The sequence below is a fragment of the Oryx dammah genome, unplaced genomic scaffold, assembly GCF_014754425.2.
Source record: "Oryx dammah isolate SB20612 unplaced genomic scaffold, SCBI_Odam_1.1 HiC_scaffold_23, whole genome shotgun sequence".
NCBI classification, from domain to species: domain Eukaryota; kingdom Metazoa; phylum Chordata; class Mammalia; order Artiodactyla; family Bovidae; genus Oryx; species Oryx dammah.
Genome location: NW_024070207.1, coordinates 96,761,921 through 96,789,134, shown reverse-complemented (window position 1 = coordinate 96,789,134; position 27,214 = coordinate 96,761,921). Strand labels below are relative to the sequence as shown.

General features: G+C 40.8%; 1 protein-coding gene across 1 annotated transcript in view; it reads left to right on the top strand.

Moving 5' to 3' along the window:
• Positions 1-25,779, top strand: part of LOC120882340 (cytochrome b-245 heavy chain) — a 33,025-nt gene extending 7,246 nt beyond the window's left edge. The window contains exons 4-13 of the mRNA XM_040266320.1: positions 3,753-3,837; positions 4,622-4,767; positions 7,186-7,376; positions 11,275-11,404; positions 13,785-13,877; positions 16,491-16,744; positions 18,042-18,204; positions 20,120-20,266; positions 22,595-22,719; positions 24,159-25,779. Coding sequence (XP_040122254.1) covers positions 3,753-3,837; positions 4,622-4,767; positions 7,186-7,376; positions 11,275-11,404; positions 13,785-13,877; positions 16,491-16,744; positions 18,042-18,204; positions 20,120-20,266; positions 22,595-22,719; positions 24,159-24,285 — 1,461 coding nt within the window. The 3' untranslated portion in view covers positions 24,286-25,779. The remainder of the gene's footprint in view (positions 1-3,752; positions 3,838-4,621; positions 4,768-7,185; positions 7,377-11,274; positions 11,405-13,784; positions 13,878-16,490; positions 16,745-18,041; positions 18,205-20,119; positions 20,267-22,594; positions 22,720-24,158) is intronic.
• Positions 25,780-27,214: the final 1,435 nt, after the last annotated feature.

Genomic DNA, 27,214 nt, shown 5'->3' with positions numbered 1-27,214 from the left:
GTGTGTCCTTCCGTCCAGATTTCCCAACCTGAAATGTGAACTTGGCAAAGAACCTTCTTTTCTGATTGGGATTAAAATGAGTAGACATACTGTGACTCATTGGACACGGTAACAGCTGCCGCTTACTGAGTCTTCATAAACCTTACCTCCATGAAATCTGCATGTCAGGCCAGTGAGGTGGGGATGAAATTCAGTGAGAGTGTTGAGGTTCCAACCCAGGTGTTTGTGCCCCCAGAGCCTGTTCACTTTCCCACTTGCTACCTAAACTCAAAACTCTTGTGGTGCTGTTATAGTCTTAGGAAGTCCATCAAATATATGAATGTTTGGGCAGGCTGAATAACCTAACCTAGAAGTGGCAAGGATGTTGTAGATTCAAGGATTTATTAGTTGGCCTTTATGAAAACTAAACAGTCACAGAACATCAGTGTCTAATGGTCTTAATCCTTTAGAGCTGGTTTTATAATCCTTCTGGTTAGCTGGAGAAAGAAAACCCCAGGGTTGGCCTTTCTCAGGGAAGATAGGGGTAAACACTCACAGCCTGCTCTGTTGAGGGAAATGGGGAATGATAGGCACAGCCTGCTCTGTTGAGGGAAATGGGGAATGGTAGGATTCAGCAGACAGACGTCCCTAAAGAAACATTAACAACCTCAGCTTGGATGGAAGTTCTAGTCTGAAGATCAGAAAGAAACAGAAACATGAGAGAGTGAGCTCTTTTCTATAACCTTATATAGCCTGAGAGCCAGAGGCTGTCAACATAGCCCTGTATCTAACATGTCCAAGGCAAGGCTCTTAGACTTCCTGTCTCATAGTTTTTTTTTTTTTTCTCTTTGTTGTTTTTAGCTAAAAAGCAAATGAAATAATGCAAATGTAAGAATAGATATGAATGATATTTTAAAATTGTATTAATTGACTAAGTCTGCCAACTAGTGAGTTGTCAGTGAACAAATATTTGTTGAATCCTAACTATGTGCTAGGCACGGGGACACATAGTGAGTAGAGGGTAAGACATCGATGAGCCATGAACTCAGAGAGCTTAGAGTTTTATGGGATAGAAGATAAATATGGATTTTAAAATTATAGACAGTGCTATACGAATCCAGTGGTGATCTTCATATTTATTGCATATTCTAATGCTTCCAGGTTTCTGTCGGCTTCTTTGCCTGAGTTCTGTAGAGTCAAGGCTGGCTTTGCAATTTCTCTCAAATTGCATATAGATATCTAATTCAGATTCATTTATGGCATTTGTGGTGAGACCAGGTGTACATAAAATTGAACTTTAAAGTTTCCGTAACACTCATGTTACAGAAGCTTATGGTATGCTCCATTAAATATGCACTTCTTTGTAGTTCTGTTTCTCAACTTTTTAAATTTTTTTTTACTCTTGCAGTTTGAATCAAGCGTAGAAATCTGCCAAGGTGACTCAGTAATCTCCCTAGCACTTGAATGTTAGCTTATTGAGATTGAACAAGGCTTTAGCTGACAGTAATAGAGGACCTCTCCATTATAAGTCAATGGAGTGGAAGTTCCCTGATGGTCCTGTGGCTAAGGCTCCATGCTCGCAATATAGGGGCCCAGGGTTCAATCTCTAATTAGGGAACAAGATCCTGCATGTCTCTACTGAGGATCCCTCATGCCACAACTAAGACCCAGCACAGCCAAATAGATAAATATTTTTCTAAAAAAACAAAGAAGTCACTGGTTATTCAGTGAAGAAGCTATGGTGCATGATGGCAGCTTGGGTCATTAGTAGGTGGCTGGTGGTAATTCACAAGTGACTCAAAAGCATAAAAATGGTATCTGCATGGTAGCAAGGAAGAATAAAGCCCTGGTCAGTCACAAGCAGCAAAGCCCTCCCTTCCCAACCAACTGTCTCACCACCACCCCTCCTTGTCAGGAAACAATGAGGAAATTGTACCTGGAAGCCTGGTATAATCATGATATATGGCTTCTCTTTGGACGTGTTTGTCATTCCTGACCACATTATAGAGGGTGGCTGGGAAAAAAATGAGGGATTGGTGCCCTAGTAGGACCCCATTTTACTAACTCATTAGTGACTACAAGTCTCTGTTTTTCCTTTTAATAAAATGTATATGGTGGTGGTTTAGTTACTAAGTCATGTCTGACTCTTACAACCCCATGGCTCCTCTAACAATCCATGGGGATTCTCCAAGCAAGAATACTGGAGTGGGTTCCCATTCCCTTCTCCAGGGGATCTTCCCTACCCAGAGGTCAAACCCGGGTTTCCTGCTTGGCAGGCAGATTTTTTACCACTGAGCCATCTGGGAAGCTTCAGTTTTGTTATCTGTAAAATGAAAATAGTAATATTTATCTGGTTATATTAAATGGTATAGTGATTATGGATAAGCTGCTTGGCTCATAGAAGGCACTCAATAAAGCCTAATTGTGTTTTTTTTCCCTTTCTCTGGAATCATGCGTCTTCCTTACTAGTATTTCTGCAGTTTCAGGAATCTGCTTTCATGATCCAAACAGCCTGCCCTTCCTAAATGTAACTAACTCCAAGATAGTGGAGTAAGCACAATTTTCCATGTAATTTTATTTTTTCTATAAAACCAGAATATTTTATTAAAAATAAGGAAGTCAAATATTTAATACCCCTGTATTGAAATTAAACATGTTTAGAACCAGTTACTTATAATACCTAAGTTTTTTGTTTTGTTTTGGGGTTTTTTCACTTTGGTCTCCTTAAAAGTTTTCTGAATCTATATGCCGGTACATCTACCCTTGGAAACAAAGCAGCCAGAGCGAGCACTTGACCCCTTTTCAGGAAAACAAGGTTCTGGTTCAATCAAAAAGCAGGGTATTTTCTCTATTTCGGGCGATGACCTGAATCCAGATTGAAGCATTGAAACCCACAGCCTCTAACATATGTTCGTAAGAAAATTACACTAACCAATTGGCCATAATTCCATTGTAATGCCAAGGTAATCATAAAAGGTATGAAATATCAGATTGTTGCTATCTCTAGCATCAGGGAACTGGGGTTTAGACCCCAGCCAACTCTATCACTTATTAACTATGAAACCTAGGGGAAGGTAACCTGTCTATGCCTGTCATGTGGTGATAATAATGGTACCTCCCACATAGAATTAATGTAAGAATGAAATGAGTCAATGCATGTAAAACACTTCTGCACAAGCTCTTTGTAAATACCCTTGGCTATTATTATTTTTGCTGTGATTGTTTTAATGATTTCCCTTGCTTTGTTGTCTCTATCAACATGTGCAGGTGGACACTTTTCTACCTCTCATAGTGTGTATTTCCTGGAAGGGTGCTATTCTAAAACTATTCACTTGTTGTAGAACTGTTCATTTGTCTGTGCCCCCACTGGACCTTCAGATCTTTGAGGGCATCCCTGTCCTTATAAAATTTCTATAACCTCTCTTTATTGAATAAATTAATCTGAACTAGAAGCTACATAGATAGATGCTTTCTGTCCAAATTCATATTTTATACAATTAAGCAATGAATTCCATGCGAGGCGTTTTATGTTAATAGTATGAGAACCTAAAACATTGCTTAAGCCAACCGTACTACTCATTGGCTATTTGACCTATCTGAGCCTCAGTTTTCTTATCTGTCAAATGGGTAGTATGATATAGGTTTTTTGTTTCTTTGTTTCTTTGTTTTTTAGAGAATTGGTTTTAACAACTAACTGAGAAAAGATGTGTCTAATATCTGACACAGAGAAAACTTTCTTGTTAACAATTATTATTTTTCCCTTTAATCCAAAGTGCTGTTCAACAAGAATTCGGAGACAACTGGACAGGAACCTCACCTTTCATAAAATGGTGGCATGGATGATTGCACTTCACACTGGTAAGTTCATTCAGATATTTGAGACTGCAAAGAAAACTTGGAACCAGAGTATTCCCTCTAAGATACTTTTAAAATAAGATATCAGCCTTTGCAGGTAGATTGATATATTTTTTTGAACAAGTTCTGTTAGAAAAATATTCAACACTCTTTCTGCCATCCCAACATTAGGATTTATTCCTTCAGGTCTTAAAACGTTATTCCCTAAGGCTCTTCTGATAAAATCCCAGTGCACTCCCCCTTTTGCACACTTTTTAATGTGAAAATTGTTTGTTAGTTCACATGTAAGAGCTTTTGTTCATTCATTTTTTTAAAAAATACTTGGTTGAACATATAGATTCATGGATTTCTTGCAGTAACTCTACAAGGACCATAGCCCATAAATTGAGAATCTAAGATAGACATTATGAGCTAAACATTTTATTTTTATTATTTTCATATATGTATATATAATAGTATTCATGTATTTATATGTGTTAAATATTTTGTTTTATTATTATAATTATTAAGAAAGTGGTGTTGGTGTGAGAAGGGATCCTTATCAAATCTCCACTACTTTATCATAGAGTCAGGAAATGGCAACCCACTCCAGTATTCTTCCTGGAAAATTCCATGGACAGAGAAGCCTGGCAGGCTACAGTCCATGGGATCACAATGAGTCAGACATGACTGAGTGACTGAGCACCACACAGACACACACACACAGGGACTGTAGCCAGAAACTCAGCTCCAAATAAAATTATGTATACCACTCACCCTCTTTGTTTCTCTTCTCTGCCCTCTTTAGCAATTCACACCATTGCACATCTATTTAATGTGGAGTGGTGTGTGAATGCCCGAGTCAACAATTCTGATCCTTATTCAATAGCACTCTCTGACATTGGAGATAAGCCCAATGAAACTTACCTCAATTTTGTTCGACAGAGAATCAAGGTAAGCCTCTAATTTCCTAATTCAGATGTTCTCTAGACTATTAAAACTGAGGATTAGATTTCAGTGAGTGAACAATTTTACTTGATCAGAACAGCAACAATGACAAAAGTAGACTAACTATATCAGAGGGCCAGGTCTGTAGGTTCTAAGAATGTGGGTACAGAAAAAAATGCCTCCCATACTCCTGAGCTAAATGTGGAAGGTCACAAGATGTTTTCCAGTTTCGTAAACTCGCCTGTAAGAACGAGTGTACATGAAGCCTGGAGCAACTCAGGCTTATCCTTGACAAGGCCCAGCAGTCAAAGAAAGCCAGAAACATTGTCTAGTCAAACAAACTTGGGTTTATTACTTACTGCAGCAAAGAAACCTCACACTCTGAGGAAATCTGGGGTTTCTCAGGAGGATGTTGAGAAAGGCTTGTTGTGGGATTTGTGTCAGATGATTTGGGAGGGGTTTCAGAAAACAAGCATTTGCTCTGGGTCAGATTCAGTCCAAAATTGGGGATAGTTCCAGCATTAGGTATCTTAATAATTTTTTTTCTAGGAGGCAGAAGAATGGGGCTAAGTCTGCAATAGGCTAAGAAGTAGCAGTCACGCATGTGTTTGTCTTGACTGGTCTTGAATGACAAGGTCACAGAATGACCTTGTCTGATGTTGGTGTTCTATGAAACTGTTTATGTGAAATAGGGAAGCTTCTGGCTGAGGTGTTAATGCCAGGTCAGCCACCAGCTGATACCCATCAGCAATGCTTTTCCTCTTCCTTGCTTACAACATCTGAGAGGTGGCCTCTGTCTGCTAATTGCTCCAGCAGCAGCCATATGGGCAATCCATAGGCAAGGACTTCTTCCCTTCCAGTAGTTGCTAGAGCCTTCTACACTCAGAGGGAGAAGGTCAAAATCATTTTCATGTGCCCAGTGGTTGGGTAGGATATCTGAATCAAATCACTCACTATACACTGAATTCTAAACACATTTTCTTGTCTGTTTAGATTACAAAAAAAGTCCTTTAATTTTGCAGAAATCATTATCCTCAGGCTGATATTAAAAAATGTGATCTATTTAGGGACAGAATTAAACAGCATCAAATAAAATAGGAATTCTTTTTGTATGATGTCTTGGATGACTTTTCTTTTATTTATACGATGATACATAGAGGTGGCACTGCAAACATATCAAGTGAGCTGACACTGAAGTGCTGGGCCCAGATCATGCTTCTGTTGTCTGTGCTCCCCCACCCTTCTGTGTGCTTTCATTTTCAATTGCCTGTATTTGTGTTTCTTCCTCACAGGATTGCCCTGGGGCTACTGGAGGCACTTTCCCCACAAGCTCCAAGATCTGAAAGGGCCTAGATAGCTATCTCGCTGAGCTGGTCTTAACCAATAACTGATGGGTTTGGGCCATAAAAACCCAGCTTCTTTGCCTCTAGTCAGGATAAACACTGAGATGTGTTTGACCCTCTACAGTTTCCCTGCAGCATCAGGCTGAAGATTTGGCCCAAGATCACCCTCTCGGAAAGGACCCTGATGCAGGGAAAGATTGAAGGCAAAGGAAAAGGGGGCAGCAGAGGATGAGATGGTTAGCATCACCAACTCAATGGATATGAATTTGAGCAAACTCTGGGACATAGTGGAGGACAGGGGAGCCTGGTGGTCTGCAGTCCATGGGACACGACTAAGCCACTGAACAACACCCTCTTATTTGACTTGACATGTTCCTCTTTCCTATCCTGTTAACCATTCTCTTACCAGTTTCTTCAGGAGCACATTCTTTCAAAATCACTTACCCATGAATCCTCATCTCAGGATCTGCTTTGGAGGAACATAGCCTAAGATGTGGCATGCCCAGAATACTTTTACAAGCTAAGCATTATGACACTTTCCAAATCAAAGCGGGAAAAGAGCTTCTGACCCTTTTAGGACATTGAGTTGACAAAAGTCCTTTTTTCTGATACTGAGAACTACTTCTGTATATCAGTTGATATTTCCTATGACACCTCAACCCTGTAAGACTTTTAGTTTGGAACTTTCCATTCTAAGTCTATATAGGCTTCCCTGATGGCTCAGTGGTATAGAATCCTCCTGACAGTGCAGGAGACCTGGGTTCGATCCCTGGGTCATGAAGATCCCCTGGAGAAGGAAATGGCGACCCACTCCAGTATTCTTGTCCGGAGAATTCCATGGACAGAGGAGCCTAGTGGGCTACAGTCAATGGAGTCACAAGAGAGTCAGCCACAGCTGAGAAACTAAACAACAACAATTCAAAGTCTATACCACCTATTGAGGGATGGTTAGGATTATCTAAAGAAGGAAAGAACATACCTATTGCCCTATTCATTGGACACTCTATAGACAGGGAGTCCTGCATCTGAGAGCATACAAATAATGTGTGTGTGTTTGTGTCTGTGTCTGTGTATTTTACAGAATCCTGAAGGAGGCCTGTATGTGGCTGTGACTCGGGTGGCAGGCATCACTGGAGTCGTCATTACACTGTGCCTGATATTAATTATCACATCCTCCACCAAAACCATCCGGAGGTCTTATTTTGAAGTGTTTTGGTACACACACCATCTCTTTGTGATCTTCTTCATTGGTCTCGCCATCCATGGAGTTCAGTGAGTATTTAAACTCCAAGGCCAAGTACTTTATGCCCCTCAGTTCCCAGACATGGTGTTCTGTTAGAGGCACAGTGACCTTGTCTTGGTGTGATCAGCCTGTCTGTTGAGAGAATAAGAGGTGAAAACAGAAGTCACTTTGATAAAAACCACTCAGTACCACTTTAGTTTCTGGTATGCGACTCATAACTATTCATAGTGCAGTTATTTATAGCAAACTTGAAAAATACACCAAAGTTTTGAATATCTTTGCAAGCATATACAAAGCATGCTGAGAGTGCTGGTAGAGTCTTGGATGTCCACAATGATGTTTCCCATGGCTTAATCCCTCGTAAATTAGACAAACTCCCAAACCAGGAGAGTAATGATTCATCAGGTGAAAGGGTCTGCTGTAGTTCAATGAGTTTTGATTCAAGCCAATCATTCACTGATTACCTACTGTATATGAGGGCCAATCTCAGAGACAGTGGGGAATACTAGAATGAGAAACACATGGTTATTGCCTTCAAGCATCCTAACATAATAAAAGGAAGACCTAGCTTCTATTGAGCATCTGTGACAGGCATGTTTCTTTTAACCTATAAAAGGAAGACATGCTCTTACTGTCCTCATTTACTGGGGAAATTATAGACAAGGAAACAGACTAAAAAAGTTTAAGTACAGGGTTGGCCAGAAAGTTAATTTGGCTTTTTCTGTACCATCCTACGGACAAACCCAAATGAACTTTTTGGCCAACCCAGTATGTAGCCAAGCCATCACCAGTTTATCAGTGGTTTAGATGGGATTGGAGCTCAGAGGGGCTAAGGCAGGCAGCGATGAATCTGTCCTAGAGACACTCAGTGCCTGGATGTGCGGTTGAGAGAGTTTGCCTTATTGGGACCCCTGTTTCATACCAGGCTTCCTTTTTCTACTGTTTCACACTAGCCGATTCTCCCACCTGCACGCAAAAGCAGGCCTGGGAAGTTCCCCAGTGGGTACGGGGTGCATATAACTAAGAGTAGAGGAAGTAGGTGCTCAAGGCTCAGTGACTCTGCTCTGAGTCAAGTCAGCCTAGAAGTGGCTGAGACTTGAGTATGAAAAGGGGAAGAGTGGGGAGAAGCAGCCTGTGGCAACCCCTCATGTGCATTCTTTTTTAAAAATGTCTTATTGAAATACAGTTGAGGTACCATGTCATGTTAGTTTCAGGTATATGGCAAAATAACTCACTTATACATTCTTTTTCATCTTTTCCATTATGGTTTATTACCAAATATTGAATATAGTTCCCTCTCCTCGTGTGCATTCTTGATCAACTTGCAGACCCTGACCCCTGGTCATCCCTTTCTAAGCACTGAAAAATCTGTATAGACAAAGACCCTTTCAATTCAGTTCAGTCGCTCAGTCATGTCCTACTCTTTGTGACCCCGTGGACTGCAGCATGCCAGGCTTCTCTATCCATCACCAACTCCCGGAGCTTACTCACACTCATGTCCATAGAGTTGATGATGCCATCCAACCATCTCATCCTCTGTCATCCCCTTCTCCTCCCGCCTTTCTTTATAGTGCAACTCTCACATCCATCCATGACTACTGGAAAACCCTCTTAAACCAATGAGTATCTTTAAACAGAACTCGGTCATCATCCAGTTGTTTCAGAGAATCCTAGAGAAAAAAAATTAATCTCTTCCCCTCTCTAGCTGAGTAATTCCACCACTTTACATTTGTATAGATTCATAGATTTGTATCTTTTTTGTTTCTGGCCATGGATCATGTGGTATATTAGTTCCCAACCAGGGATTGAAACTGTGCCCCCTACATTTGTAGTGCAGAGACTTAATCACTGGACTGCCAAGGAAGTCCCTCACAGATATGTATCTTACTGTGGAGCAGGCAGAGAACAGATATGTTCCCTGTTCTCCACCTGAGGAAAATCTGCCACTTACACTGGTTGACTGATTCTTAGTCTCATAGCTAGGTAGCAGCTGAACTGGGATTAAAATGCAGGTTTTCTGACTTCCAGTCTTGGCACTGAGAAGAGAAGAAAGTCAGATTTTCTTTTCTATCACTCCCCATGTGATCTTGAGCATTAAGAACTCTAATAGTTATCATTTGTTGGATCATTACTTTGTGCGGGCGTCTTATATGCATCATGCCAGTTGATTCCTAAAATAAACTTTTAATGAGGTACTTATGCCTATCTTATAGGTTTCCCAGGTGGCATTAGGGGTGAAGAACCTACCTTCCAATGCAGGCGACATAAGAGATGCAGGTTCGATCCCTGGTCGGGAAGATCCCCTGGAGGTGGGCATGGAACCCACTCCAGTATTCTTGCCTGGAGAATCCCATGGACAGAGGAGCCTGGCGGGCTATAGTCCATAGGCTCACAAAGAGTCGGGCATGACTGAAGAGACTTAGCACGCATGCACATGCCTATCCTACAGCTGAAGAAACTGAGGCTCAAAACAAGTAAAATAACTTGCCCAATTTGCCACTAAATTAGCAAGGGGTGGATGTGGGATGTGAAATCAAGGCTGTCTGGCTTGGGTCCAGAATTGCTTTCACCAAATCATTCTGCTTCTAGTTACCTGGTCTCTCTAAGCCTCAGGGTCCACATATGTAAAACGAGGGTGCTTACATTTCAGGGCTGTTATGAGAACCAACTGAAATAATTTGTGTACAGTGCCTTTTCCATACCTGGCACATGACAGCTGCTCAACACATGGTAATTCTCTTCCCTAGGACCTAGGGATAGAAAGCGATGGTTAATGACCTTGAAGTAAAACATCCTCTGAACATACCAAGTGGCCCAAACTTTTACAAAGCACCTTCTATGTGTCATCTTATATATTTTGAAGTGTTAGTGTTAGTCACTCAGTCATGCCCAACTCTCTATGACCCCATGGACTACAGCCCGCTGGGCTCCTCTGTCTATAGGATTTTCCAGGCAAGGATTCTGAAGACCTTGCCATTTATGTTTCTAGAGACCAGAGACCTGACTCTTTCAACTTTGTGCCTCCCTCCACCAGTTCCTACTCAACCTGCATTGTCTTATGTTATAGTAGTTGCTCAATTAATACTTATTGAAGTGAATGGGCTCTGAGCATTTCAGGGAACATATTATCAGTGTTGATGTCTGTGAGAATGGCATAATCTCCACAAAGTCATCTCAAGTGAATTTCAGCCTTTTGATTTAATTTAGACAATTTTGAAAAAACAAATAAAGGATCTATATACCAAGCCTCAGGGCTACTGTAGATGGTTGTATGGGTTGTCAACTACACAAGCATACCTGGCCAATGGGAATGAAATTAGTCCATGCTCTGCTGGCCAAACTCTTTGCCTCTAGGGCTGTCCTCAAAGAGGCGGGGCATCTTGTTCTAATTTTCAGAAAGACCCTGTACCCATCAGCAGTTGCTCTCTTAGATTTGCAGTTTTTCTGTTTTTGTTTCTAAATAAGAATAATATTTGAAACAGAAGCACAAATGTTGCACTTCAGAAAACATGTATGGATGATCCAAAACTTACCCTGTAGATGTAATGTTACATATAAATATCCTTTGTGCCATCATACATGTTTTTCCTTTTTATTCTTTTTCTCTTTTTTTCGCTATGCTGCACAGCATGTGGGATGTGGGATCTTAGTTCCCAGACCAGGGATCAAACCCACATCCCCTGCAGTAGAAGCTTGGAATCTCAGCCACTGGACTGGCAGGGAAGTCCCCATATAATTTTTTTTCTATTGCTAAAGATCATGCATTTTTTCCTTCCTCTAATCTATTTGGAGGAGGCAATAAGATATTGCTTGTAAATCAGAAGTATAAGACCCATATTAGAATACTAAAAACATGTCCAGAATGTCAAAAAATTAAGAACTTAATGTCTCATTTCTAAATGGTCAAGACTTACATTTCCTCCTCAGGCAGATTGTACGTGGGCAGACTGCAGAGAGTTTGTTGGAACACCAACCAAGAAACTGTTATCAAAACATCTCAGAGTGGGGAAAAATAAAGAACTGCCCAATCCCAAAGTTCTCTGGGAACCCTCCTATGGTACGTACAACCCATTGTTGCTATTATAGTTTCATTACCAATAATCTTCAAACTACATCTAAGAAATACATACAAGTGTCATAGAGTTGTCCATTATGAATGTCATGGAACTGCTAGGATAAGTATCCAGTGTTTTTCTGCTAATTGTCTAGAATTAGTTCTTGAAAAGTAAACTTTACATTAGTCTGATATGAGCATCCTGATATAAAACTTGGAAAAGTATTATTTTTTTAAAGTGAATTTGGATTCAAGAACTTCTATCTCTTCTGGATATGATGGCCATGCTAATATCAGTTAATGATTTTCAGAGGGATTCCATCCTGAGCTGAATTGGAAAGCTCAGATAATGATTTATAATATAAGGAGCCAGGAACCTCCTCAGATACCAGGAAAAAGATTTTCTATCTAGCTTTCAGAGCTGAGTGGAAATTTGTGAGATGGTACATAGGGCTGCCATTAGGTATCAGGAGGTCCTGTCTGTGAATAAAGGAGACTGGAGAGCTAGGTTCATGCCAACACCCAATGGCACTTCATGGTAGAGCAGGAGTGTGGCAAGGGTGACCAAGGGAAAGGATGCTAAAATATTTCCCTTTTGTTGGGAACTCTCAAGAACTCCATTCTGTTTATTCTCAATATCTCTGTTCCATAGAGTGAGAAGTGAACCCTATGATTTTCATACCTTTTCCCCCATTGGCAAGCAATACACGTTATCGGTTATTATGTTAGCTATTGGTAGAAAACTAAGCAAAAATCAACGTTTGTATAGGTCTTCTGAAAAGGATCATTAATTGTGTCCTTAAACACAGTATAATATAAATGCAAATTTACCATCCCATTTCTCCTTCCTTTTTCCCTACTCTCCTAATATGGGAGTACTCTTCCTCTAGAAACAGCATCTAGAGGACTTAACATCTTTCAGCATCCTTACTTATTAATGAAAGTAACCAGACACATCACTGCACTACCCCCACTACATAGAGACATCAGTTGTTGTTGTTGTTTTAGTCACTCAGTTTCATCCGACTCTTTGCAACCCTATGGACTGTAGCCCACCAGGCTCCTCTGTCCATGGGATTCTCCAGGCAAGAATAGTGGAGTGGGTTGCCATCTCTTTCTCCCAGGGATCTTTCCAACCCAGGGACTGAACCCACATCTCCTGCATGGCAGGTGGATTCTTTACTGCTGAGCCACCAGGGAAGCCCAGAGACATCAATAGAAAGGATTAAAAGGGAACTGTATTGCAGGTCCTCTTCTGAGTCGGGGAAGGCACATTTCCTTGAAGACACCTGGAGTCAGAATGCTACTACCTTAACAGACACCTACCTCAGAAATGCTCCTGGGTTTCTGGGAAGATTAGAGGTGATGTCCAACACCTGGTTCCATTCAATGTGGCCCCAGGTGGCCCCCAGGAAATAGATGGATAATGCTAGATGGTTTGAAAAACCTGTCCCATGAAAATGAAGGCCAGTAGCAGAGAATTTATGACCTCCAGGCAGATATTTTTCAAGTTTGATTGGAGATAGGGCTATTTGGGTGCTCTCAACTTCCAACAATAAGTTTCTTAAAAATTTTCATAGGAAGATCATAAGTGAGAGTATGGAAAGTCCTCTGGGATTTCTTCCCCTCTTGGAATCCCTTCTGGAATGTCATATTTTAGGTGATATCACCTTCTAAAATTCTTTGCTACTTCAGATATTCAACTAGGAACCTAACTGACTGAATCCCAGGATGGATCTGTTTGGTCTAAATATTTCTGGACAGCCAACAATGCCACAGAGTAATTCCAGTGGTCTGAAACATTGCAGATTCTGACAAGAGGGGACTCTAGAAAAAGCTAAAAATCTCTGGATCTGTCCTTATTCAGCAAGTGCATTGCTCTGAGAACTTGCTAGAATATTGGAGAAACAGCTAAATTCTTACATGAAATTTCTCATCTTGTGACGAATCAAGCTTTGACTACGTGACTGAGAGAAAGTAATTGCAATGTTACGTTAAAAATATGATGTTTTTGAAATGCTATCCTTTAGAGAAATGTTAATTCCAAAACCAACTTTACTCTGCTGTAGGATTATCACAACTCCTATTGCAACAATAGGAGGAAATCCCATTCTTGTGGGCAGTTCCTCTTGGGAGAGTTTCATACTGTAGATATAGTTCCCCAATGTGACCAAAGAGAATGTTCATTTTTACTGGCTCAGAAATTTATTTTAACTTTAGGTATTTTCATGCATTCTTTTATAGAAGAAATTTACTAATATAATATCAAATATTTAAACAAGCCCACAAATGTTAATTGCATTTCTAAAATGTTTTGTCCCTGTGAATCTTTTATTAACTATCACCCCTTAACACATGCTTTTTTTCATTGTTCTGATTACAGACTTGGAAATGGATAGTGGGTCCCATGTTCCTGTATCTCTGTGAGAGGTTGGTACGGTTTTGGCGATCTCAACAGAAGGTGGTCATCACCAAGGTAGGCACTGGCTTAGGAATGACTATCTAACTATATCATGGACAAGTCTACCCAAGTTCTTTACAACACTGTCAGAGCTGTCTTTTACTTGGTTTCTTTTGATTCAACTTAGGGCAGAGCAATAACCTATGGTTTGTTTCAATGTCCCTAGCCTGATAATCAAATGATTGGACCTTTTCATTGGGGAAACTAGAATTTAACATTTTCTGTTGAAAAATGAATGCAAATATTTTATGTAAATGAATTTGTGTTGTGTGTGTGTTAAGGGGAGAGGCATGAGGAATGATGTGATTAGTTAAGAGTAAAGAAGCAAAGAGATGAGTTCAAAAGGTCACAAAGGTCATTTATTGAGCCTTAAAATATTCAGATGCTGAAAGAATCAGGGAACCAGGGCAGGTCTTACTGAGATAGAGATCATTCCTCAGGTCCTCTTTGCCTCCTCCTCTGTGCTTTGTATGTAGTAACAGAATATCAGAAGTAACATCCTCAAAGTCTTTAGTAAGCTAACTAAACTTCATTGAGATTTGAGTCTGGTAACTTCAAATATATAGTGGTTTATTCCCCTCATGTCGATGCCACTTCTTATCACTAAATAAATAAATATCTAACTAAATAAATAGAAATAGAATTACCTTATTATAGTTTCAGGAAACATAAGACAAGACTATTTTATCAAATAAAATTGAATTCAATTCAGTTCAAAAAGTATTTACCAAAGTTTACCATGGGTTGCTTTTGCAAAACACATAAAACCTTCCTGTCCACCTACCTCTTCTTTCTGGACCCCTATGGAAGATCATAGGAATGTAGTCCAGCTGGCAATGGAGATCTTGAAATATAGGAAGCCACAACAGTTCTCCTTTTATGATATTTATATTGTATGAGAAAAAGCCCACAGATCAGCAAAAAGAGCAACCACAAAATTTCCCTTACTAGACTAAAATGAACTAACCAGACAAGTATTTCTGCTAGGCCTATTTCTAAGGCAAACTTGTTTTCCTGTGAATAAAATGAATATCCATTTTCTTCTCATGTCAACACATGTAAGAAACGAAGTACTATCCAAAAGTATTTTGTGACTGTGTTGTCCACTAGGACATTTTACTCCCTCCTATCCCAGTGTTGCCTGTGGTGGCAACATTGCAATATGGTAAAAATCATGTTCACCACACAAAATTGCAATGTGAGCAGCATAATTTTCGAAGTCATTTTCATCAATCTTTGTTTTCAAAATAAAGCTTTACACCTCCTTAATTCAGTGATGAAGGTCCATGGGTTGCAGCCTTGTCATTTAAGTTATATTTGAATCACCAATTTTGGAAACATTTGACAATTTTTCTTGAAAGGATTTCCCATTCTCCTACCCCTCAGTCATGAAAAGTAAAGCTTAGCAGCATCAGTCAACACTGTGCTCAGTCCCTTCAGTCGTGTCCAACTCTTTGCAGCCCCATGGACTGTAGCCTGTCAGGCTCTTCTGTCCATGGGATTTTCCAGGCAAGAATACTGGAGTGGGTTGCCATGCCTTCCTCCAGGGGATCTTCCCAACTGAGGGATTGAACCAGTATCTCCTGTGTCTCTTGCGTCACAGGTGGATTCCTTACCACCGAGCTACCAGAGAAGCCCCTTACTCAACATTAGGAGATGGCTCTTTTTGTTTCTATTGATTTTCCTTTCCTTTGATGTCCCTTGGTTTGTTTTCTGTTGGACATATAAAGACCTTCTAAGATCTCAGGAATCATCACAGAAACAGCATATTACAATGAAAGCATTTTGTTGTGTTCTATTTTTATTTTCATTTACCAACTCACCAGTTGATGGGCATTTGGACTGTTTCCAAATTATTTTGCTATTGCAAACAAAGCTATTATGAACATTCAGGTACATGGAGAACGAACAGTGGGTGGGTGGGGCCCGGCTTTGGGAGAGAGAGATGGTGTACTCCCCAAGTAGGGAGAAACAGAAGCAATGCATGAGATCCAGCAGGCTCAAGGTGGGACTTGGGACAAAAACAGGCCAGCACCTTTGGCTTGGTTTGGGGGACGTTGCTATGTAACTGTCAACGGGGTCGCCTTCTGCCTCTGTCTGGCTGCTAAGGCTCTTGATCATGCCCCTGGGGAAACAGGAAGGCTGAGTAGGAAACCATCTCTTCTTCCTGTTTCTAGCCACTGCCTTGATTTCTTAGAGGAAAAAAAAAAATCACAGTAAGCCAGAGTCTTAAGTTGAATTCCCTAGCCAAGACTCAGAGACAGAGAACTGCAGAAGGCTTATCGGGGCGTGTTCTCAGGAGAGGAACTTGTAAAAGAAAAAAAGGCAGGACTGGGGGAAGAAAATGGGTGGCTGTCAAAGTGGTTGCAACTGCAGCCTCAGCTGATCCTACAGGAAGTGCTGGAGCTGGGATGGCCCCTGGGAGTTGTCCAAAAGTGAGGACCATTGTGGGCCACTGGCTACAGCCGAGGGCTATTCCCAGTAAGAGATTCATTTGCTGGAAGAACTACTCTGTTGGCCCTGAAGAAGGGACCTGGCCTCTTAGCTCAGCCTCTTATCCATACAGACACTGACAAGACAAGTACTGGGAGAAAGGGGCATTTCCAGAGACATGTTTTATTTCCATAGGTGGTCACTCACCCTTTCAAAACCATCGAGCTCCAGATGAAGAAGAAGGGATTCAAGATGGAGGTGGGCCAATACATTTTTGTCAAGTGTCCTGTGGTGTCTAAGCTGGAGTGGCACCCTTTCACCCTGACCTCTGCCCCCGAGGAAGACTTTTTTAGCATCCATATCCGCATCGTGGGGGACTGGACAGAGGGACTCTTCAAAGCTTGTGGCTGTGATAAGCAGGAGTTTCAAGATGCCTGGAAACTACCAAAGTGAGTAGAGTGCCTGTTACAAAGGTGCATGCGTTCAGGAAAATATGTCACTAAATAGCTTTGCTTCTCCCATCTCTTACTCCAGTAGCCCCTAAGTCTTGACAAAACACACGGATTCTACAAACAGAGGTAACGATCTCTGTGTTCCCCATATTACATGTGGTGAAGTGTTAGTCTCTTGGTCGTGTCCGACTCTTTGAGACCCCATGCACTATAGCCCACCAGGCTCCTCTGTCCATGGAATTCTCCAGACAAGAATACTGGAGTTGGTTGCCATTCAGTTCTCCAGGGGACCTTCCCGACCCAGGGATCAAACCCTCGTCTCCTGTGTCTTCTGCATTGCAGGCAGATTCTTTACCATCTGAGTGAGCCACTGGGGAAGCTATTTATGCATGTCTGTATAAATCTTATGTAAAATATAAAATATTTGAATCATATGTTAATCATGAATATTCCCCAATGCCTTTACATTTGTAAGGGTCAAGGTCAAGGTATATTAACTTTCAATCAAAGCTATACTTAAAATTTAGTTGCTGTACATTATTTGAGGGGAAATGCCAGGTGGCGCTAGTGGTAAAGAACCTGCCTGGCAATGCAGGAGACAAAAGACACTCGGGTTCGATCCCTGGGTGGGGAAGATCCCCTGGAGGAGGGCACACTAACCCACTCCAGTATTCTTGCCTGGAGAATCCCATGGACAGATGAGCCTGGCGGGCCACAGTCTACAGGGTCACAAAGAGTCAGACACGACTGAAGTGACTAAGCATGCATGCATGCATGCCAGATCTTACTCAGTTGGCCTCCTTCTTCCCACATGCCTAACATGGCGTCAGGTACTTAGTAGATGCTGAAGAAAAGTTGGTCAAATAACTCAATGACTAGACAAATGGAAAGTTGAGATAATAAATTCATAAGATATTATAGCATGGAAAATTCTCACTTTAATGTGCAAGAATTTCAAGTGCAGGCTGCCCTGGCAAAACACAGACATGTGTGTGTGAGTGTGTATGTGAGTGTGTGTGTGTGTTTGATGTGTGAAGGGAGGCACAGGAAAAAATACCCCTGAGAGTTACCGCGCATTTTCAGTTAGCTAAAAATTCCTCTTCTTACTTCCAACCCTAATGTTCACACCGAGTTGGTTACTTGAAAGCCATCTCACAGAAGAAAGTGCCACATCATCAATACATTGTCCCAGTTTGAAGTGACGTATTGCACACCCCCAGTGATAATGTGTGCCCCCTCCGCCTCTGAAGAGCAAGACATCTGTGTAACCATCTCCCCCTATACTTCCCTCCAGGGTAGCTGTTGATGGGCCCTTTGGCACTGCCAGTGAGGACGTGTTCAGTTACGAGGTGGTGATGTTAGTGGGAGCAGGGATCGGGGTTACGCCCTTTGCATCCATCCTCAAGTCGGTCTGGTACAAATATTGCAATAAAGCCCCAAATCTGCGGCTCAAAAAGGTAGGTTCTTTCTTTTTTTCAGAGAGCTTGGGCTGGTCATCACACTCTGCCAAGTAAAGCCTCAAAGAGCCGTCAGGGCAGTGGCTGGCAGAAATCAGGCGAAGTGAAGACAAGTTCTGGGTGGTTTCAGAGAGGCAGGCTTCTCAAAAAAGGGCTATTTGATAAATTAAAGGTGTCTCTGGGACTTACCTGGTGTTCCAGTGGTTAGGACTCAGCACTTTCACTGCCAAGCATTTCAGGTTCAATGCCTGGTCAGGGAACTAAGATCCCACAAGCCTCGCAGCACCACCAAACAAACAAATAAATGTGGTTCTATAGAAGCAGGCCTATTATTGAAAATAATATACCATATTTGCATGGTATTACTAGAAATTCAGAAGAGAGAGAGCTAAAGTGTTCACAATCCCAATCCAGTAATTCTCCTTTTGGCAAATTCTCTTCCAACATTTTTCCACTTGTTTATATATTTTTAGAATGCTGCATATATTGAGTATGTACAATTTCATGTCCCCCTCTTTTGAAAACATGTAGTGTTTTTCAGTGTTGTCACAAGCTTGCTAATAATCATTTTGATGAGTCTTTCATGTTCCATTGAGAGGATATAGAATAATTTTTCTATCATCTTATGTTAGATATTGAGGTAGATTCCATTTCCAGTCACCTCTCTCCCACATTTATTTGCAAGGGGAGGACAGGAGACATGTCCTTTCATGACACTTTTACTTTTTTACTTTCTATGGCTGTCTCCTCAGAGTAAAGTCCCAGGGGAATTTTTGGTCCCATGTAAGTTGGGTTTCATTGCCTGAGAAATGACATCTTTAATAAAGCTTGAGTCACTCTAATGACTGTTGTTGTTTAGTCACTAAGTTGTGTCCAAGTCTTTGCGACCCCATAGTCTGTAGCCCAGCAGGCTCCTTTGTCCATGGGATTTCCCAGGCAAGAATACTGGAGTGGGTTGCCATTTCTTTATCCAGGGGATCTTCCTGAGAGAGAACCTCTAATAGGCACATGGAGCTTACTTTGACTTTCATTCTCCCTTCCCCTCTTTTCAATGTTAAGGAGGTGTGGGTAGAACTACTTTTCCCCCTAGAACTCAGAGGTGTCTGGCGTAGCAGGCAGGGAAGTTGCGTGATGGCAACCATGGCTCGTCAACATCCTACTGATCTTTCTGAAAGGAGAGTCCAAGGAAGTGAGGAATTCTGAGCCCACCACAGCCCCAGAGGGCAAGTGGTGGGCTCATGTTTTCTTCTTAAGCTACAGATTTCTGAGAACAAGCTGTTTATTTACTATCCTGCCGTGTAAAGGCCAGAGCAGGTTCATGTGAGCTAGTTTGTCAAATATCTAGAGTTTTCTGAAAACCTATGTTTCTAGGCATCCTGAGCAATAGGGAAAAGTGGAAGGTGGGAGGGTAGAAATCCATATGTCAATGCTGATAGGTCTCTATTTAAATATGATCTACTCAATTCACAGATATAGAGAACTAACTGGCAGTTACCAGTGGGGAGAAGGGACAGGCAAGGGCAACATAGGGCGAGAGGATCAAAAGATACAAACTATTAGAAATAAAATAAGCTACAAGGATATACAGCATGGGGAATATAGCCAATGATTTATATGAATTATAAGTGGCATATAACCTTTGGAATTGTTGATCACTCTACTATACACTTGTGATTTATATAATACTATACATCAATGATACTTCAATTTAAAAATTATATATATATATATATATATATATATATAAATAATGGTTGCATGGCATCATCAACTCAATGCACATGAGTCTGAGCACAATCCGGAAGATGGTGAAGGACTGTGAAGCCTGGCATGCTGCAGTCGATGGGGTTGCAAAGAGTTGGACATGACTGAATGAACAGCAAATAACCTGCTTCACGGTCTGTCCCCCTCTCAGATCTACTTCTACTGGCTGTGCCGGGACACACATGCCTTTGAGTGGTTTGCGGACCTGCTGCAGCTGCTGGAAACACAGATGCAGGAGAAGAACAACACGGGCTTCCTCAGCTACAACATCTACCTCACTGGCTGGGATGAGTCTCAGGTAAGGACAAAATCCTCAATCTCAGGTCTCTCCCATAGCACCCAGGGCTTACCAACTTTCCCTTGGCTATTGGAGTGGCTTGTGTACAGGTTTTAAGAATAGTCAATGGGTTCAGGTGATCCACCGCATTCGCTCTGACTCAGTATGCCCATATGTTCAGACTGTTGAGACTAAATTCAAAGCTGGTATCTGTGGGACAGGTCAAAGCTAGGGAGCTTACAAAGAAGTCAGAGCCATGACTGTGACCTTGTTAGAGCAATGCCCCCACCAGGAGTATTGAACCAGGTGGATAAGATGATACACTGGGTTATGGGACGAAAAGAAAATATTAGCTATCTCTCACTCTCTTTCTGTGTGTGTGTGTGTGTGTGTGTGTATGTATATGTATATATACATGCATATGTATGTTGCTATTGTTTAGTCACTAAGTCGTGTCCGACTGTTTTGTGACCCCATGGACTGTAACCCGCCGAGCCCCCTGGGAAGCCCATAAATACACATGCATAAATATACGTGCATATATATGGATATATATTCCTTTAATTTGTATTATGTATGTTTTATAATATACATAATACATTCAATAAGGAGTCATAATAACTGGTAACAATTCTTAAGCATATGCTTGTGCCAAGTATTCTTAGTGTTTACATAGATTGTCTAATTAAATCCTCACAACCGCCTTATAAGTAGCTATTATTCTTATCCATATTTTACAGATAGGGAAGCCAACGCCCAGAACAGCTTAGGTCTTTTGTCCAAGGGCATCCAAGTAATAAATGCTCCAGGACCTGCACTCTTAGCCACTTCCAGTAGTTCATGATAATCGTTTGTAAATAAATCAGTATATATCTAGTGAAGGTGATATATGTATGCATATATGTATACATGTGTGTAGTACACATGTGTATATATGCTCCCTCCTGAGACATTTAGCAATGAAATTGTGAATTTTCAATGGATAAAACAATTACAGCTACAAGTATTGATAAGATAACAATTCACGAGACAACCCCCCACAACAAAGAACTATCTGGCCTCAAATGTCTAAAGTGATGAGATTGAGAAACTTAGAAACAAGTTAATGATTCCTAGCAGGTAACGTGTTTCTAAATAAACAAACATTAATGACTTGGCCCAGAAACAGCATAACTGTCCTCCTGAGTGAGGAGCTAAGGCAAGAGTTTCTGGTCACTGGCTCAACTGGCCACACCCATACACTGGCTCCTCATCAGAGACATTTTTCACATGTACCTTGTACCTGTGAAAACTGACTTCTTCTCATTCAGGTTTTGGCATATTGACTATTATAAATTCTCCAAGTCTTCAGAAAGTTTTGTAGGTCCCATAGGTCCCACAAACATAGGTCCCGGGCCACATGACCATGAAAATTGCTGCTCTAGAAAAAGTGGTTTTAAGATGTCACTTCTGCAATTTAAAGACAAAACAACAGAATTTGATAAAAATGAAACCCAGGGGGAAAAATGTATAATATATAAATTGCTCTGCAGTTCTGTTTTTTTCAAAAGCCAGTTTTTTTTTCCCAGTGGAAAATTTTTTGCATTGAAAAATAGTTATTTTTCTTTGCAAAACTTTGTGTGTACAGGATTATTAAACCAGGGAAACCACCCTTCTTAACCTCTTCCATCCCCATTATCCATCCTCTGTCCAGTAAATTTAAAATCTGATTTAATTGTTAAATTTAATTAACCATTTTTACTAAAAAATACCTGTGGTTCAAACTGAGGCTCCCTAGAATGGTAACAGAAAGCAACCCCCCCACCCCCCTCACACACAGACTATTAATAGCTTTAGGCTTGGTTTGATGTCTTATTACATTCACAAAATATGAGTGTATTTTAATCTATGATTGTGTTAATTCTTAGTGATTCTCTCAAAACAGTGGGAGTATATTCAGGACAGACTGCTAGATATACTGCAGAGAGAAAATCAGTGAAACAGAATTTAAATCATACCCACACTTTAAAGTCTGGCTCAAATGCTGCCACCCTGAGACCTTCTCGTATCCTCCACTTGTCCTCCCTTCTTTGTTCTCATGGAGATGTTTGTGCCTCCTCTACGACATTCATGGTACCTTAGTCTACAAACAGGATTGCCCACCTCTTTACTTCAAGGTCTCCCTTTCTGGACTATAAATGGCTTGAAATCAGTGTGTTCAGTGTTGTTGACCTTCTAGCTTCTGGCATAATGCCTTGCTTCATATATGTACATTTAGAATGGGTAGTTAGAGCTTGGTTTGTGGGATATGTTAGTGTTTATAGAGCATGACTCTTTTTTCTGAATTCAAATTCATGTCCTCTCCTGCAGGCCAGTCACTTTGCTGTGCATCATGACGAGGAGAAAGATGTAATCACAGGCCTGAAACAAAAGACCTTGTATGGACGACCCAACTGGGATAATGAGTTCAAGACCATTGGAAGTCAACACCCCAAGTAAGGAGTTCCCCCAACAGAGTGTTCTTGAGGCTTACAGTCTATGTAAAGCAGCAGCTCCCAAACACAGCTAAATTTATATATTCTGGAAACTAAAATATCTAGATAACTATATTCACACTCATAAAAGGTTCTAAATATCTCTCACTTTAAGAAGAAGTCTTTAAATCACACCCAACATTGACTGGTGAGTTCCAAACAGAGTCCCAGGCCCTACCTCAGACTTTCTGAACCCTGCTACCCCCAAGTAGGCCCATAACTCAATTCTTTGCTTTTATCTCCTAAATTTCACTCATGTATCTGCTTCTATTAATTCAACAAGATTTATATTGTTTACTAAGGAGACACTGGCCCCATTTTCATGTATAGCTTTTGGGTCCTAGATCACAAGTTGACAGATAGCCCAGGTCCTTCCTGCCCTCACTAAAGCTTTAGTCATTATGAGGCTTTGAAGAGATCTTTTATCTTGTTAGAACACATGGCAAACTCAAGAAATCACCATAAATACACTCTTTATGTCATTGCTTCTTACACTTTAATGAACATGTAAATCACTTGGAGGAGCTTTTTAAAATGCTGATTTAGTATCTGTGGGGTGGGGCCCAAGAATGTGCATTCTTGGCTTTGAATGGCTTTTTGAGTTTTCTTGAAATCTTAACATGAACAAGGAATTGGAAATACAGTCACATCAAAGAACAAATCATCACAGCTTTGACATTTAAGCCAAACAGATATTTTAGGGCATATTTGAAAAAAGTGTGAAGTCATAACAATTTAAAAACATAGCTGACCTACTTCAATAATATGTATTCTTGAAAAGCTGACACCAGGGCTCTGGTCTGAAACCACAGCTGGAGGAATAAGGCTTTAGAGTCTAAAAAGTTGAAGGACGAAGCCACACCAAGTTGTTAGCAGAGTTGCCATTCCTAAGGCGGGTTTGTTCCTGATTGTAAGACCCTGGAGTGACTTCCCTGGTGGTCCAATGGTTAAAAGTCCGTGCTTCAAGTACAGGAGGGTGTGGTTCGATCCCAGGTCAGGCTACTAAGCTCTCACATGTCCCATGGTGTGGTCAAAAATAATTTTTTTTAAAAAGATGCTGGAGTGTTTGAGAACACAGAGCCCCGAAAGGAAGTAGACCACAGGCTCACAAATTCACCACCATTTTCTCTGTGGTAGAAGTTTCCATAAACCTTGCTTGAATGTCATTTTTTTTTTCAACAAAGTCAGCTGCCTTTTGAAGTAGCCAGCTGCCCCCATAAACAGGACCAAGCCACCCTTCCAAGGGTCACCTGAACTCTGTCATTTGTGGAAGGATAAAGGAGCTGAGGAGACTCTGCTCTGAGGCCTAAAATCAGTAGGAAATCTCCCCATGTGCTTTGTACTTGATCCCATCCCAAAGCCTAAAACTGTCTTTTTCTTTCTCTGTTTCTCCCCAAAAGTACCAGAATAGGAGTCTTCCTCTGCGGACCGGAAGCCTTGGCTGACACCCTTAATAAGCAGTGCATCTCCAACTCTGACTCTGGCCCCAGGGGAGTGCATTTCATTTTCAACAAGGAAAACTTCTAACTGGTCTCTTCCATGAGGAATAAATGTGGGTTGTACCACTGAATAACCAAGTAATGCTAGTGGATAATATAAGTTCCTCCCTTTAAAAAAGAAAAAGAAAAAGGAACTATGATGTGATGATTTTCCCTGAAAGGAATGTCAAAGATTTTTAATGGTGATAAATTTGCATTTGTGTGGAGCTTTATAGTTTTCAGAGCAATTATATAAAATTTTTTTTTCATTTTGTTTTTTCCCTTCACAGTAATGCCAGGAAAGGTAGGGCAAAGATTCTCAGACTCAGTTTTCAGGATTAAAAATAAAAGGTTCAAAATGGTGAAGTAACCTCCCTAAGATTAAAGCTGAGACTGGCTCTAGGCCATCTGACTCTAGGTTTGGTGATCTTTCAGCCATAGCAGGTTGCCTGGAAATTGGTTTGCATACTCCCCCAAAGAAGAAGCAAACCAGGGAATAGTTATTCATATTCCCTTTTGTGTCATCTTTGTTATCATTATTGTTCTATTGAAGGAAATGTTCCAAGTAGGAGATAATTTATCCTGTGAATGATTCATCACTTAATAGTGACAACATCCTCCAGTTTACCAATACAGCAGCCTAATTGGGTCAGAGATTTCTCCTAAAAAAGAATATTAGACTGACTGGATGTATGTATGACCCACCATTTACACTGATACTTGGCAGAGAGTGGATACTCATTGAAAGTTAGCTGAATGAATGAATGAAAAGACATTTAGAACCATACAGTGCCAAGGTAGAATCAACTGAAAGCCTTAAACAGTATTATCTGAGGAAATCACTTCTGATACTCTAGTTGACCAAATGAGCCTCATTCTCTTAAGGGTACAGAACAGGCTAAGGTTAGTAACCAATAGGTTGTCCTGTCCAAACACTCTTATTTGAAGCATTGCACCAAAGGGAGATGGAGGCAGAGAAATGAACTCCTCCCATAACTCTGGCTGGCTCCTTTAGTCCTGCTCCTGATGCTATGAAGGAAATGCAAACTAATTTATTGACCAAAACGGTCCTCTCCAGCCAGCACTTGTGAATTTGAAATTAAGAATTGTGACAAGTATGTATCTGACAGCTGCTTTAAATAGCACCCGCCCTTTGTTTTACTTAAATACACATGGAAAATTGATCTTACTGGTGTAACTAATGATTTATCCTTCTATCATCATGATCATAATAAAATTTACATCCCAGAAACTAAATCCCTAGCTTACTATGTAGCTTTTGAATTCATATCCAATAGAATATTCTAGATATTCATGAGTTCAAGAATCTCTAAATCACTCTTAATGTAACTGCTCCTACTTCTGGAAACTAAAAACAACTTTATTTGTTATATTCTCTGCGGCCACAGATATTTAGAAGTAATCGACTTTAATAATGAGAAAGAAGGAGAAAGGAGCAGAGGGGAAGGGCAGAAGACCAGGTTAGGAGGAAAAGGGAGGGAAGGAGGAAGACAATAGAAGGAAAGTGAGAGAAAGCCAAAAAAAAAAAAAGGCAAAAGGGAAGGGTAGGGGAAGGGTGTCGCTTTCTACCCCAGATTTCTTAACGTCTTGTATGTATTAAGTGTAATTGCAGGAGCCATACATATATTCATTTTACTTTGATCACATAAAGTATTGAATCTGAAATTCTGGCCACAAATTTGATGCTGAGTGGACCTATTCAGGGGACCAAGCTGAACTAGAAAGAACTCAGTTGTTCCATTGGGTCCCAAGGATGCCCAGGGCACTGAGGGCATCAAGTCAGGCTTGCTTTGGGAAGGTCATTTCCCCGTGATGTCCAGGACTGTTTTTTCAAAGAGAAACTTAGGTCCACCCATCCACACTGCACCTCAGGTATCAGTTCATTCATTCAACAAAGCTGTATTGTGCTATTGCTATGACTCAGGCTCCTTGTTTGTGGTTTCATTTCTTTATGCCAAAGTGTGAGCCAGAAGGGGGACCAGGGTTACAGGGAGTCTGAGAATCTGGGCCCTTGCTCCCTATGTGGCATAAGTAAACCCAACTTTATTTGTTGCTCTGAAAATATTTCTCCAGGGTTGTCTATTTTTGACATCCAGAGAGTTACACCCTGTGTTATCCTGGTTATAAGATGAAAAATGAGTGTAAACGCTCTTGTCATTATAAGAACTTCCTTCCTGCTCCCCAGCCACCAGCTGCCCATGCAGCCTTTTTAGCATTTAGTATTTAGTATTTTTTTTTCTTTTTTTCTTTTTTTTTCAGTATTTAGTATTTAGTAACAGTTACTGAGAGAACGATTAAGCATTATTTTTAATCTCAAGGCTATGAAGGCGTTTCTTATTTCTTTTGCTTTTGCAACATTGTGTTTATTAATTTGAATACTTGTAGATGTTGTGTGTGAATAGTTTGGGAGAGGGGGCCCTGGGAGATAATTCTTGGGGAGAACTATCAAAATTGCACTCAATTATTAAAATGAATGAGCTCTCTCTGTGTCTGTGTTATTGATCTTCGTATTCAAGGATGGACTCAGAGGGCATAGATTTTCTCTGCCCCAGTGGGATTGAGATTCTCTGTGTTTTCGTAGATGACATGTCAAACACGGCAGAATTTCTGGATTGAGTAGGGAAAACTAAGTACTGAGTTCTGTACTGATATCCGGGTGACACTCACAACACTGGTACAAGGAAATGGACAAGAGAGTATCACCTGATATTGTAGATAGAATTTCAAAGGCAAAGAAGCCCTAGTATAGCAACTTTTTTTTTTTCATTTCCATTCATCTTTTGGGTTCTAACTTTGCAGTTCAGTTCAGTTCAGTTCAATTCAGTTCAGTTGCTCAGTCGTGTCCAACTCTGCGACCCCATGAATCGTAGCACGCCAGGCCTCCCTGTCCATCACCAACTCCCGGAGTTCACTCAGACTCACGTCCATCAAGTCAGTGATGCCATCCAGCCATCTCA